The 14738-nt window shown below is 43.2% G+C and overlaps 2 protein-coding genes across 2 annotated transcripts in view; one reads left to right on the top strand and one right to left on the bottom strand.

Annotated features, from left to right (window-relative positions):
* Positions 1 to 17: 17 nt before the first annotated feature.
* LOC146658130 (ras-related protein Rab-14-like) lies at positions 18 to 5030 on the bottom strand. The gene is made up of 8 exons (XM_085426582.1): positions 4890 to 5030; positions 4351 to 4409; positions 3914 to 3967; positions 3010 to 3187; positions 1058 to 1124; positions 675 to 762; positions 560 to 590; positions 18 to 388 (listed from the first exon to the last, which is right to left on the bottom strand). The coding sequence occupies exons 2-8, from the start codon at positions 4400 to 4402 to the stop codon at positions 211 to 213; spliced, it is 648 nt and encodes a 215-aa protein (XP_085282708.1). The 5' UTR covers positions 4403 to 4409; positions 4890 to 5030; the 3' UTR covers positions 18 to 210.
* Positions 5031 to 5859: 829 nt separating this feature from the next.
* LOC146658129 (actin filament-associated protein 1-like 2) overlaps positions 5860 to 14738 on the top strand; it is a 23579-nt gene continuing 14700 nt past the window's right edge. Inside the window, exon 1 of the mRNA XM_085426571.1 lies at positions 5860 to 6373. Coding sequence (XP_085282697.1) covers positions 6358 to 6373 — 16 coding nt within the window. The 5' untranslated portion in view covers positions 5860 to 6357. The remainder of the gene's footprint in view (positions 6374 to 14738) is intronic.

The raw sequence follows: 14738 nt of genomic DNA, 5'->3' as shown, positions 1-14738 counted from the left end.
AGAGATGTGCTTCTAGATTTGGTTTTCAGGATCGGGTCAGAGTTGGTAAAGTCTCGAACGGATGGAGGATTGTTGAATCTTGCTTTGGATTAGAAAACGGCGGGTGGACAGCGCCGATGATGAGTGTGGACTGGTTCTGGGTGTGAGTGTTAGTGCCCGGCGGAGTCCGTGTGTCGGTCTGTTCGATGCGTTCGTACTTTCTGTTCAAGGTTAACAGCTGCAGCCTTCCTTTGCTGGCTGGTTGTCGGGGTTGGGGCGCCCCCCCTGCAGTGTCGAAGGTTTGTGCTGGACTCCCGACTCGGCGGCGTTCAGGTCCAGGCTGCCATCTTGAATGTTCTGGTAGATCCTCTTCGCTGCCTCCAGGAAGGCCTCCTCCACGTTCTCGCCTCTGCAGAAGAAGCAGAGGCCAAACTCGTCAGGACTTATTAAAACATCAGTCATCACAAAGACCCAGAAACACGTGTTCATGCACTTAACCGTTCTGTGGTGTGAACGGGTTTCTGAATGAATCGTAACCATCGAGCCACTACGAGCTTCCTCTCTAACACGCCGTACTTACGTCTTGGCACTGGCCTCCAGAAACAGCAAACCTGAGAAACAGGAAGCAGAAATCAGAGGAATCAGCGAGTCTCCGTCTGCTGCTGAGCGTTTATCTGATCGTGCGAGCGTCTCACCGTTCTCCTCGGCAAACTGTTTGGCCTCCTCGTACGTCACGTCTCTCTGAGCCTCCAGGTCGGCCTTGTTGCCGATCAGAATGATCACCTACGACACGGAGACACGCAGACTGAGCAGCGACTCTTCAGCGCGTCACAGGTTAAAGGATGTTTCGTGCACAGCAGCTTAACAGGTGTTTGTTAGCTGCACGGGGTTACTGCCATAAACGTGAGCAGGGATGTAATAACTGTTTACTTGTAGCTGCGGTCCAGCCAAGTCTGTTTACGCACCGCAGCTCTGGGTCACTTTCACCTTCAGACTCCATTTTGAAATCATTCTCTCTCTCCTGCCTGAAAAGAAGATTTAAAAGAGTCGCCACAGAAGTCTGCGTGGGCGCACTCACCGTGTTTGGGTTGGTCAGGTTCCTGGCGTCCGTCAGCCAGCTGCTCAGGTGATTGTAGGTACTTCTCCTGAACACACAAAAATAACAAAGTCAATACACTCTCTGAACGTTTGTCTGACATTTAGTCCACAGCAGCATCGACTGTCAGGGCGCCATCAGAGTCACCGCCTGGCAAATATTTAGTCTGGATGAGAATCCTACAAAGGAACCGGTTCTTGGTCGACCTGCTGCTTTCAAGTCACTCTCTAAGATTTAAACATTACCGCCCACCATCAGCCAAGAGCAGGTGGAGGCCTCCATCAACAACCTCATCACATGAAACATAACACTACTTTTAAAGGGACAGTCTACACCCTGCATCACACATGAGTGTGATCCACAGAAAATTCACTCATGCAGGAACTTTTTCCTTTCTCACGTCTACATTCAAAAGTGGCTTCAGGGCGATTAATGTTTTAAGGTCGATCCTACGATAATACACACAGAGAAAAACCCAACAATCATATGACCCCCTATGAGCAGCACTTTGGCAACAGTGGGAAGGAAAAACTCCCTTTTAACAGGAAGAAACCTCCGGCAGAACCAGGCTCAGGGAGGGGCGGGGCCATCTGCTGTGATTGGTTGGGGTGAGAGAAGGAAGACAGGATGAAGACATGCTGTGTAAGAGAGACAGAGGTTAATAACAGATATGATTCAATGCAGAGAGGTCTGTTAACACATAGTGAGTGAAGAAGAAACACCCAGTGCATCATGGGAATCCCCCGGCAGCCTACGTCTATTGCAGCATAACTAAGGGAGGATTCAGGGTCACCTGGTCCAGCCCTAACTATATGCTTTAGCAAAAAGGAAAGTTTGAAGCCTAATCTTGAAAGTAGAGATAGTGTCTGTCTCCTGAATCCAAACTGGAAGCTGGTTCCACAGAAGAGGGGCCTGAAAACTGAAGGCTCTGCCTCCCATTCTACTTTTAAATACATGGACAGATAGAGCTGGGTGTCATCTGCATAGCAGTGTAAATGTATGCTATGTCTTCTAATGATGCTGCCTAAGGGAAGCATGTATAATGTAAACAGAATTGGTCCTAGCACTGAACCCTGTGGAACTCCATAATTAACCTCAGTGTGTGAAGAGGACTCTCCATTTACATGCACAAACTGGAGTCTATTAGATAGATATGATACAAACCACTGCAGCACAGTACCTGTAATACCTACAGCATGTTCTAATCGCTCTAATAGGATATTATGGTCGACAGTATCGAACGCTGCACTGAGGTCTAGCAGGACAAGCACAGAGATGAGTCCACTGTCAGAGGCCATAAGAAGATCATTTGTAACCTTCACTAAAGCTGTTTCTGTGCTGTGATGAGCTCTGAAACCTGACTGAAACTCTTCAAATAAACCTCTGCAGATGATCTGTTAGCTGTTTGACAACTATTTCAAGGATGTTTCAGATCCACCAAAACAAAAAAAGCTGAGCACAGAGATAATGCTCAGTTCCTCATGCCTCAGTGCACACTTCCTCCTGCACAGTGATATAGCTGGTGGATGTAGACTGTAGAAAGAAAATAGTTCCGACGTGAAGCCGCTCACCGGAGCGTCTGTGGATCACTTCCATTTTTATCAGTTTACTTTGTTTTAACTGACGTATTTAATCTAACATGACTTTACATACACCTTCATCATTTATTATTCATCTAATGGTTCGACTTTTTCTACTAGGACAGAAACTTACATTCATTTCGTGTATGTTTTGTATGAAATGATCTTCACTGCATATCTGATTTGTTTTGTTGGTTTGTCTTTTTATCAGTTTGTGATCTCAAACAACAAAGTGCTGAATTAGCAGCTCGACAGGACGGAGCAACCAGAGTTTTACATTTATGGTGAACTGTCCCTTTAAGTAAACAGGACACAGATTTCTCCTCCTCCATCCACCCTCGCCTGCCTAGGTACCTGGTGATGTCGTAGACCATGAGGGCCCCGGCGGCCCCCCTGTAGTAGGACCTGGTGACGGCCCTGAACCGCTCCTGACCTGCCGTGTCCCATATCTGCAGCTTCACCTTCTGCCCGTGAACCTCCATGATCCTCGTCCCGAACTCCACCCCGATGGTGTGAGGACAGTCTGCCATGACTGCAGCGCGCGCGCGCGCGCACACACACACACACACACACACACACACACACACACACACACACACACACACACACACACGAATTGGACGGGCAGTGGTCACCAACAGGTAAGTAAAGGTAAAAATGTTTGTGTTTGTCGCTGTCTCAGGCACAAACACACGAAATCTGTTATCAGAATGAATTTCATGAAACCATCCAGATAGAATCAAACACACGAGTCGCTTTTTGTTTTTTTCCTAGCATAACAAACTGAATGCTAAAAGCTAATCTATTTACATTGTTCATCAATTCAAAGAAATCCTGTTAAATGTTTCCAAAGTTGGAGGTTTACGGTTACATCAAAATGAAGAAAAAAAAAAACATAAATCGATATTTATGAAGCCCGAACTTGACACTTGATCATTATTAAGATATTTATATGATAAACTAGAGCCGTGCTGTTAAACAGCTAAGACGGATTCCTAATCAACAAACTTGACATTATTAGAAAAAAAGACTCTAAAAGTCAGCCTGAACTGATTTTCCACTGCTTGCCTTTCAAAATAAAAGACCTAGAAACACAGGCTGTACCACTTTGCCCCTCATACCCAAACAGTGGTGGTAAATTTTAAATATCCATAACTCACAATTTCATCATACATGTATAATAACAATAAAAGCCTATTCTATTCTATTCTATTCTTAAACTTCAGTAAACAAAGAGAAGAAGAAAAGCAGCACTCACACTTCTTCTCTGTGAACTGATGCAGCAGACACGACTTCCCGACTCCCATATCACCTGCAGACAGACAAACACAGGTGAGGTCGGCCACCAAGGCTGACAGTGATCAGGAAACACCCGGATGAAGCGTTTTTACTCCCCGTGATTGAAGTGTTCCTGCTCATTCACCGTCCAGTTTCACTCCTGGACTTTACCAGAGCAGCGCTGCATGAGTCACAGCTCAACATCGTCTTTATTTAATATCTGCACCCGCTGCAGACACTCCACATTTACCAGCGCCAGGTTCTGCACTTCTGCAAGCTTAGTCTAGAAGGAGGGAGTTTACTGATGTGAGGGGCAGCGGTCACGGATACAGAACGGTTATTATAAACGGACTCATGCAAAGCTGCTCTGGCAGAGCTGCGGGAGTAAACACAGGAGCTGGAGCTCGGGTCACTCACCGATGATGATGTATTTGAAGATGTAGGAGTAGTTGTAAGGTGCGGCTGTCATCGTGATCCTGCGGAGAGAAAACAAAGAAATGTGTTTGGTTTAAACCGAGAACCTGAGCTCAAACACGGGGCTCCACCCTCGGTCTGAGCCCGGTCACAGTGATCCTCGGAGCTCGGTCTGAGCCTCCAAACACACCGAGTGAGACACAAACAGCTCAGAGAAGGAAGCAGCCGGCTGAGCTAGCAGAAGCTAACGCCGAGCCCAGCGTTAGCTTTAAACACCGTGACAGCCCCGCGGAGAGGAAGCTTTCATCCTCATCACACGTATGAAACGCTGACGGCTCAACCACAGGAACCCCCCGAGGAGTCCCCCGAGCCCCCCTGGAGCTCCACTCCTGGAGCTAAGTGGCTAACAGCTGCACTGCTGTCTACGCCTTGCTAACAGCTAAACGCTAACGGCAGGAGGTCACTTTCTGAAGCTTTTACAGTAAAAACAACCGAATAATAAACCAATCAGACAGGAGGCGTTACACGTCGCTGTGTTTTACCTTCAGTCCGGGTGTCTATCCGACCTGTAAAGCTGCTTAAAACGCTGGTTCGCCGGGTAGTTTTATCTAACTTGATGGGTCGCTTGCTGAGCCGTCAGGAAAATCTTCTACCTCTTCCGCGACTCTTCCTCATCAAGGAGAAAAGAGGTAGTATCGCGAGACTTACAGCTTCCTACTGCCGCCCAGCGGACGAGAAGGGGATTTAGACACACCCAACCGTCCCGTTTGTAACTTTATTTATTTACATTTTTCTTTCTTTCTTTCTTTCTTTCTTTCTTTCTTTCTTTCTTTCTTTCTTTCTTTCTTTCTTTCTTTCTTTCTTTCTTTCTTATTTTTTTAAAGTGACCCAAATTAGTTAATAGAAGCTCTTGTTTCTATAGATATATGTTACCAAATTACTGCGACAATGAAAAACACTGAAAAATGTGACGATTGTCTGCAGGTTTGCAGTCAGAAACAGAAGGGTTCCTTTACCCTTTAACTCCTAATGGGGTTCACAGAGGTCATATGTAGTTATTTTGAAAATGTTTGACTGAAATAAATGAGCTTCTAATGTTGCAAGAAGGTCCTGAATTAGGCTCCACCATCAGGCTGGGGTCTTTTTGTGTGGAGTTTGCATGTTCTGTCCAGGTACTCCAGCTTCCTCCCACATTCCAAAGACATGCAGTTAGTGGGGTTAGGTGGAAACACTAAATTGCCCATAGGTGTGAATGGTTGTCTTTCTCTTTGTGTTAGCCCCGTGACGACTGGTGTCCACTCCAGTTTGTGTCCTGCCTCTCGGCCTACAACAGCTGGGATAGGCTCTACCACCCCCGGGACCCTGACAAGCGGAAGCAGCAGAGGATGGATTTTGTCGATACAGTTGGACAAATGAAAACATACATTATATTTATTGAAAACATAAACTTGGTTTAATATAAGTAAATTACAGGATATTCTCAAGTAGAAGAATAACTTATATTTCTAAATAAAAAGAGGCCTGAGTAATTTTGTAATCCAGCTGCTCTCCCTTGATTTTCTGATAGCTGTGGAATTATTATTATTATTATTATTATTATTATTATTATTATTATTGTTATTATTATTACTTTAGTTTGTGGAGCATCACTGAAGAAACCCTTAAAGCCAGAATGTTAGCAGATATTTTTCTTCTTGTGTATTTTCTAAATGTGTTTGTGTACTGGATGATAACAGTGGGCACATTGTTAAAGTGACTTTGTATTTAAGGTTTCTCTGTGCATGCCCGTGCATAATGAGAGCACTGGCTCGCCCTCTCTCTCCTCCCTCCTGTGCTGAGGTCACAGACGCGTTCAGACAGACTCGCCTGGCAGAACTCAAACTGCTTCTCACAGAGCAGATAGAGGGAGTTAAGGGAGGAGGAAACAGGAGGAAATCTGTTTGCCGTTTGATGTTGGATTCTTTAGCAGAGATATGAGCCTGAGGATCAGCAGACACTGAGACGACCGACATGGACAAACAGAAAGGTACCGTGACCCACAACAAGTCTTACAGATGTTTCAGGAATAACGACAGAGGCATAAAACTCATCCACACATGAAACCTGACGTTACCTGATATTTGTTTTTTATATTTAAAAATGTTTCACATGTATGAAATCATACACAGCATGCATGTTTCAGATGTAATCTGATTACAAATGGAGATTTACTTTGAAACTTTCCTTTAATGTGTTTAACATCCACGTACTCTTTTGTCTTTCATATCACGTGGAAAAAAAATGTTAAAACTAATTGTAATAAAGTACTAACAAAGCACTCAGCAATTACCAGGGCCAAAACTTGCAGTTCCTCCAGTTTCCACCGGGGGCAGCAGCGAGTCGGTCCCTATAGACTCCCATGTTAACACTTTACAGCAGTAATAAACACTTTTACAGCCCGATGTAAACTGTTCGGTCTCTGTAGGTATATTTGTGGTGGGTTGTATAGGTCACCTGTAAAAGGTTTAAGGTTTGCATTCTTAGGGGCGTGGCCTCTTTGACTGACAGGTGGATGGTGACGCAGGTGGCTGTAGCTGCTAGCTGTCTGCTAGCGTCACCTGAACTGGACTTTAGGACCGTGTTTGTGCTGTTGGAGCCTTTCGGAGCATTTTAATGACATCATCAGACCAATAATACTGCTGCTGTGAGGTCACTGTAGTAACAGACCAATCCAGTAAGAGAAAGTTAGGGATTCTGACTGGATGTTACTTATTAGCAAGTATCTGAGCTAGCTAGCATTACCTGATATGCAGTTTTTATGTTTATTTCCATGTTTGTCTATCATATTAATATATATACGCTGATATTTTGGCTGCTGACTCATGTGACCACTAGAGGTCAGGTGTGAGTTGTTATAAGTTGTACTATATTTATTATTTTGGGATGTTTTACGTTTGTAGTTATGAACAAATCAAACTAACCTTAGGCTTGTGTTGTATTGTGTATAAAATATTTAGATGGTGGTAATAGACTTGATTTCAAATGACTGGTTGATTAGATAGTTTAAATTCATTCATTAAAATCGGTATAAATAAACAGCAAAAAGCCATGCTGTTCTCTAACAGTTTAATTTATCTTCTGTATCATGTGAGAAACACTTTGTATATGAGCATGTATGTATTTGTGGCCAAAGCAGCTTTAAATCAAAGGAAGTGTTGACAGAAGGAAAAGGGCCATGATGTTGCTATAACTGGCTCCAGCTGAAAAGTTTAGAAAAAGCTGAAAGTGATTTAAGTTACTTTACCATGAAAACCAAACCCTAAAATTATCTGAAAGACAGGATTTCTCCTCACCGCCTGTGTGTGGGTACTTGCACAGCTATCTTTGTGGGGACCTATGTATTTATTGACTTTTTAAGGACCCTTCTGTGTTGTGAGGACAGACTCTTAAAGGCCCGTTTGTGGGTTTGGATTTAGTTTAAGGGTTCAGGTTAAAAAGAGGTTTAGGTTAGGGGGCCGTGAAAGGCCTCAGAAGGTCCTCACAATCACAGAAGTACAAACATGTGTGCAGCAGGGTGTGGAGCAGCTTTCTTTAATCTGGCTGGCAAGAGAGCAGAAACATTTACATTACTGCGCTGCTGTTTCCTCAAACTGACCCGCTTCCAGCTGGAGGCTGACCACCTCCCCACTAACCTGCTGCTTACCGGGACCTGTAGCCACTTTGCATTTTTATTGTTGTTTGTAACAACAAGTAACTCTGATTAGAGCAAACCAAAGTGATTTGAGAGATCAGTGTATCTAGATAACTCCCTGAAGTAACCGTACCACATTTAACGAGGTAAAAATACTCAGCAACATGTCCAACGTGTAAATGAGAAACTAAAGTATGTTCAGCTTCGTGTAACTACAGGTGTTGCAGTAAAATGCATCAGCAGCATGTCCCCATTGGGGCTGTTTTATCTACGTTATATATAGTAGATGATGGTTTTTAAAATAGGGTCAGCCCCCCCAAGAGGTCACCAGGTCATGGGATGATTTATGGGAAACAAGTAAAATCTATTTCCTGTTTTCAGAGCTAATTTAAAGTTTTTTTCTATAAATTTTGAGTAGGTCTTGTACCTCAGACTGAGCGCTACCAGGAGGAGCTGGGAAACATCAGAATACTCCTTTTAGCCAGCGATTAGCACATGAGGTCAGGAAACAATCTGACTTAATGGCAGAAAAATGTTAAAATTGTTGGTGTGGATACTTTAAAGACACAAACACACAGAAAATCTAAACAGTCTATTAGCTCAGTCTCCAGAGAGCAGCAGCGGGAGGAGGAGGAGGAAGTGATGATGATGAGGTGGAGGAAGGAGGATAGACGAGGACAGATGGGTATTTCTGATAGTTGCGTTGCTAACATACCACCGGTGTGATAAAGACTCCACAGCAGCAGGAGGATGGATTGTGACACGTTCTCCCTTACAGAATAAAAATGATGTTTTCTACAGAAAAAACACGGACGTAACCATGTGACTTCACCCATGGGTTTCTGGGACTTTTCATAGCGTTTCGGTTGCTTCCATGTTGTGAAACGATTAGTGGTGGTGAAGCCTCACAGACAGCGATCAGCTCAGCAACACAGGGCCAAGCAGTTTGTGTACCAGGCTGTAAACATGTTTATTTCTGCTGTCAGATTATAATGTGGACGTCTGTGGGACTGCCTCACTGCTGGTGCCCCTGCTGGACGTTACAGGAACTGCATGTCCAGCCTCTGTGGGAGCTTCTTTCACAGTTTTTAAATGATGAACTAAGTTATTAGGAAAACTACCTCACCTATGTTAAAACATACCACGTATGTATTATTGTAGGGTCTACCTTACACTATAAAGCACCTCGAGGTGACTGCTGTTGTGATTCGGCGCCGTATAAATAAAACTGAATTGAATTAATTGTGACAAAGTGATTCAGGTTATGGTCGTCTAATATTACATTTTATTTGATGACCTGAGAAACAAAAGTGACAAATAGCAAAAAAAGAAACAGTAAAAATGTTTTTTCGCAGCGCTGTAAGCAGGTTTATGTAAGTGTAGATGATCTAATGCCCAACGACAGTCAATTATCGGGTATCAGAACCTGAACGAGCTCTGTGGTTCCAGCGACTGCCCCCTGATTGGACAACGCTGGACAAACTGCTTCCTGGTTGGATGTAATTGCTGCATAATGTTGTTAGGATATCATTGTTGTGATGGACACCATTGGTACTGTAGTGTGACCGGTTTCAGCTGGAAACGTGACTTTTAGTTTAAACTGCTGAAGCAGATGCGTCGCTGAGGTCAGTCGAGTTATTTGTTTTTGACGGATTCGTTTAGGTTATGGTTTAAGCATACTGCTGTTTCTGATGTCATTTAGAAAAAGAAAAAAAAAAAAAAAAAAAAAAAGGTTATGGTTTAAGGATAAGTGTCCAGGAAATGAATGGAAGTTAATGTACTAATGATGTAAACAGGCCTGAAAGTGTGCACTGCAACATCAAAGCCTGAGACAGGAAGTAATGCAGATGGTCAGATAAACAGCGTTCAGCAACACAAACTCTTGATTCTGCGTCCGTCCAGCAGCCGTCCGTCTCTGTCTCCTTTCTGCTGTTGTTGTTCGTCTTCAGGGTTTGTGGGTGTTTGAGGAATTTGCAGCTCGCTGCTTAAACAGCAGTTTGATTTAAATCAGCATCAGAGGAGTTAATCAGGAACATTTAGCCCTCGTCTCCCACTCGGCTCACAGCGTGAATGGACTCGGCCTCTCTGTATGAATGAGCCACCGGACAATCAGCTGCTGTTTCCTCTGCATGTTTTTACATGTTCTGCTCTGTGTTGTACTGATGATGACTCAGTACAGTTTACGTCTAAACAACAACAGAAAAGCATTAAAGACTGAAAACCTTTACTTAGTTACACCTACTCTGTGTCGCTGTTTCCCATATCCTTATATAAATACTGCATCCACACACACAGATGCTAATTAGTGTTCAGAGCTTCACTTCCTGGATGGTCTGAAGCCACAGTTATTGTCAGGTAATAGCTTTAGGAAACTCTAGTCATTACTGAGGATGTCCTCCATGTCCTTAATGTGAGTCTAGTCATGACTAAAGGTTGTAAAGGTTTATTAGGAGGTTCTATTTATCTGTGAAGTGGGCTTTTGTGGTGCTAAGGGAAGTTTTGTCGCCATCGAAGAGGTTCTAGTCATCCTTTAGGAGGTCATGCTTGTCTCCTGAAATCCTCGAGGTGGTTGTGAGATGATGTTCTACAGGTCTATGAGGTATTTTTCTGTGAAGGGACTCTTACATACTCTTTAGGAGGTTGAAGAGATTCTAGTTTTTCTTGAGAAGGCTGCGCTGGCCTCTGAGGATGTTTCAGACGTGCTAATGTTGGTTCTAGTAATGATTTGTGTAGTTTTGGATGGGGTTTGAGACATCTCCTAAGTGGTTATCTGTGAAGAGGGAACTTTAAGAGGTTGTGGTTGTCACTGAAGAGGTTCTATTCATCCCCTGGAAAGTTAAACTGGTGAGCGAGGGTGTTCTAGAAATCTTCATGGTGGTTGTGTGACTGGAGATCGCAGAGAGGTTCTAGAGGTCTTTTGAATGCCCGTCTGTGAGGGTGCACTTGAATAACTTTTGGGTCCCCTGTAGTAGGGGTGGGCGATATAAACAATATACGATAGAAACGATATAAATTTGGCCAACGATAGAGATTTTGACTATATCGCGATAGCTCATGTTGATGATGTCATCAAGCTGCGGCTGTTTTGGTCGAAAGCATCGCAGTGGCTACAACCATTATCATTCACAGCAAAGAGATGAAGCACATTTGAAATATGGGGAAAGCCAAAAACTGCGCTTCCTCCACTTCTGTAACATTGATTCATTAATGTTGGATTCTCTCGCAGCTGTTCTATCCACATGTTGTTGCAGTATATTAACTCATTCACTGCCAGCCATTTACAAATCAGGTAACTCCCCACTGCCAGGGTTTTTGAGCATTTTTACTCATTTTTGAAGAGCCACAGAAAACTGTGTGTTATGATCATATAAACGCTGAACCTACCAAAATGAAGAACAGACTCTCTTCTTTCATCCAAAAAAAAAAGCTTGTTTCTACCATTTTCCATTCTTTAGTAATCAGCTGTAGAAGAGAGGTGAGTTCCACCAAAAATGCCTGTTTTGACCAACAAAAGGGAGAAAACAAGCTTTTTGTGAAAAATACATTTCAAGCAGAAAAGTGTCTTTGACACTAATATTTCTTGCTTTGTGACACCTCTAACATATAAAATAGTTTTTCACTTCTATAAAACAGAAATAACACTGAGAAAGGTTATGTTTTATCAAAACAATTTATTTACAAATATATGAAAAAATAAAATTCACTGACAAGCTGCCCGAGGTTGTATTCTAGCCCCTCCCATTGAAAAACGTAATTGACGTCTATAGACGTCAATGGCAGTGAATGAGTTAATAACTAACCTGGTATTGTGGATGAATAATCTCAGTTGTTCTCCTGACTGAAGTTTGGCCCGTGTATAGCATCCTGCTATGCGATTGCATTTGTCCCAAACCACCAGAATCCGTCACGTTAACTTTTATCGAGTGGAAAAAAAGTTGGCGTTCATCCTCCAGCTTCACTGTGCTAATGTTATGCTAACATAGCTGTGTCGCTAGCAATCACGTAGCACAACATCATATACCAGGTAGTCCAACTTCAGTAACCCTACAAACGTCACTGCTGTTTAGTTTCTGTCTTCATTTATGTTGGAAGTGGCAGCAGAGCTGTACGTTTGAATTTGTTTCAAAAATCTCTCAGTCAGAACATGGTATGAAATGTTTAGGTGGAAACTAGTGAGCTAACCTCCTGCTAACTTCTAACTCCGTTAAATGTAATAAATTCTGTTTTCATGGATGTTAAACTTAATTGTTACACCCGATAAAGCAGCAACGCTGATCATTTAATTAAAAATGAAAGAATTTAGACACTTTTTAACTCTCAGTGTTCGTTTGACTTTGGGACCTGAAGCTGACGGAGTTTTGGACCCAGATTACTCCGTGAAGCTCCTCACTACGACGGCAGCAGTAATGCTCTGACGAGCCATCAAACAGTGCAGCTTATCAAAGTTGTACTAAAACATTTTTAACAGATTTCTGCAGCCAAAATCGGTTCGAGGTCAGTAAGCACAACCAGAATTCATACATAAGGAACTCTCGATTTTTGAGAAAATTAAAGAATTTTAAGTGTGGAAAACACGCTATACAGAAGAAAAGAATATATCGTGATATATCGTTACCGCACATGCTTCATATTATATCGCGATATGAATTTTAGGCCATATCGCCCAGCCCTACCCTGCAGGAGATTGCAGAGGTTCCTGTTTTCATTTAGAAGTTCTACTGGCCATGTTCTAGATGTCCTTATGATGATTATAGTGATGATTTATGTAGTTTATATGGACATTAGGCAGGTTCTAGGTGTGGTCCTTTAGGAGGTCATACCAGTCTCTGGGTTCCTGGGAGTGCTTATGGTGTTGAGAGGTTAAAAAAACAGTTTTCAGAGCTTTTTGTACATTTTTGTTTTGTTTTTTTAAAACGAATATAACTGTGCATTGTTGGACATCCTTAATGATTCATGTTAAACTAACAAAGGCCCTGACAGGCTGCTCTTACCTTCACTAAATGTTTTTGTTCTGTAATAAGTAAAGCTGACGGGGGATGGTCAGTTTGCTACGAGCAGGTTGATTAAACATGAAAACTGTGATGAAGTCCGTCTGTGTTCGTGTTATGAATGAAGCCGTTGTTGTGTGTGAATGAATACTCACTCTGTTTCACTTCAGAAGATAAGAGCTGAAATCATTCAAAGGCAGAAAAACAAGATGCTGATTCTTCACTCTCAGACAGAAACACACATCAGCCGCGGCTCCTCATCTGCATCCTCAGATGATCGTAATAAAATGTGATTCACATGTAAAAGTCAGTTTCATACAGAACAACAGTCTGACCGCACCTGTTCAGGTAAACGTTTCCTGCACAAATATGCAGATGTTCTGGCCTTCACGTGTTAATTGATGACAGGATGCAAACTGATAAGCTCCTGGCTCCTGCCAATATTTAACTCAGAGTAAACACAGTTACATCACCTGAATCCCTGCTGTGCACAGGAACTCGAAAAGTTCGTTGTTTCTTTTTTCTTATCACATGAGAGAAAACTCATTATGGAAACTCAGAGCAGAGAAACAAAAACAAAAATGGATCTTATCTCGGCCAGCTTACACTCAGACTGTGGGAGCAAACCCACCTGCCACAGTAACAATCTGCCCAAACACACACTGTCCTCATAGTGAATCCCAAAATCTCAAAGAAATGATGCAAATATGCAGTTTTTAACATCCAGGAAACTATTTACACCCCTTCAGTCCTCAGATATTTTTACATTTCAGAATCATGAATCACATCTGGATTCATGTAAATTGCAGCTGTGGGTCAGACGCTCACTTTGCTGTATCCACTTATTTTTATCAAAACTAAAGTAAGACCTCGTTTTTCCTGGGCTGGTTCAGCTGCTGTATCAGCTCCAACCAAGCAGCCGATAGTGTGGTTGAACCCACACCGTCCATATTCAGTCTCTTTCTGAGAGACATAAATGAGTGTTGGGGTCGATTTGAAGGAGAAGACGGCCAAAATCAATCACTCCACTCGGAAACGAAGGAAGAACATTCTTATTATTATTCATCTCCCCCATCTCAGCATCCTCCACTGGCACACCAACCCTGTGGATGTCCTCCGTCACTACATCTGTGATCCTCCTCTTTTCCTCCGGCCCCAGCGTCACCTCCACACTCCTGTCTTTCCTTTTCTCTCACTTCCTCCTAACATGCCTTCCCCCCACCCTCCTCCTCGGCCTTCAATAAACCGCAGCATCATTTCCACCGACACCCTGTTGAGCACGAGCACAGGAGGCAGCCCTCCCATCCACCCCAGTACCCCCCTGACCCCCATGGCTGGACCAAAATGAAGAAAGAAAATGCAAGACTGAGATATCAGTGTCCGTATTTTGGATGAGAGGGTGGAGTGGTAAGCTGGAGTCCAGGGGTCCAGTTCAGGTGAAGCTGTGTCACCATCCACCTGTCAGTCAAAGAGACCACGCCCCTTAATAATGCAAACTATGACCATCCCGTCCGTCCCATAGTTGTTATGAAGGAGGAAAAGGATCCACAGAGACCAAACAGTTTGTGTGTCAGGCTGTAAACATGTTTGTTTCTGCTGCAAAGCTTAAACATTCGAGTCTGTGGACAGACAGACAGAGTGTCTGTTGGCGTGTAAACAGCGACATCAGATACTGAGAGTGTGAGAACAAACATGACTCATGGCCCAGCAGTCAGTTCAACTGTGACTCGCTG

This window comes from Rhamphochromis longiceps, linkage group LG12, assembly GCF_057381845.1.
Source record: "Rhamphochromis longiceps isolate RC_006_pf linkage group LG12, R_longiceps_female_GT1.1, whole genome shotgun sequence".
NCBI lineage: Eukaryota > Metazoa > Chordata > Actinopteri > Cichliformes > Cichlidae > Rhamphochromis > Rhamphochromis longiceps.
The sequence above is the reverse complement of the archived record's forward strand: the minus strand, read 5'-3'. Positions and strand labels throughout refer to the sequence as shown.

Excerpts from the sequence above, each read along its gene's own strand:
- LOC146658130 (XM_085426582.1), bottom strand. The coding sequence starts at position 4,402 with ATGACAGCCGCACCTTACAACTACTCCTACATCTTCAAATACATCATC. Across the intron at positions 3,968-4,350 it reads CTTCAAATACATCATCATCG|GTGATATGGGAGTCGGGAAG; the intron begins GTGAGTGACCCG and ends GTCTGTCTGCAG. Across the intron at positions 763-1,057 it reads ACCTGACCAACCCAAACACG|GTGATCATTCTGATCGGCAA; the intron begins GTGAGTGCGCCC and ends TCCGTGTCGTAG.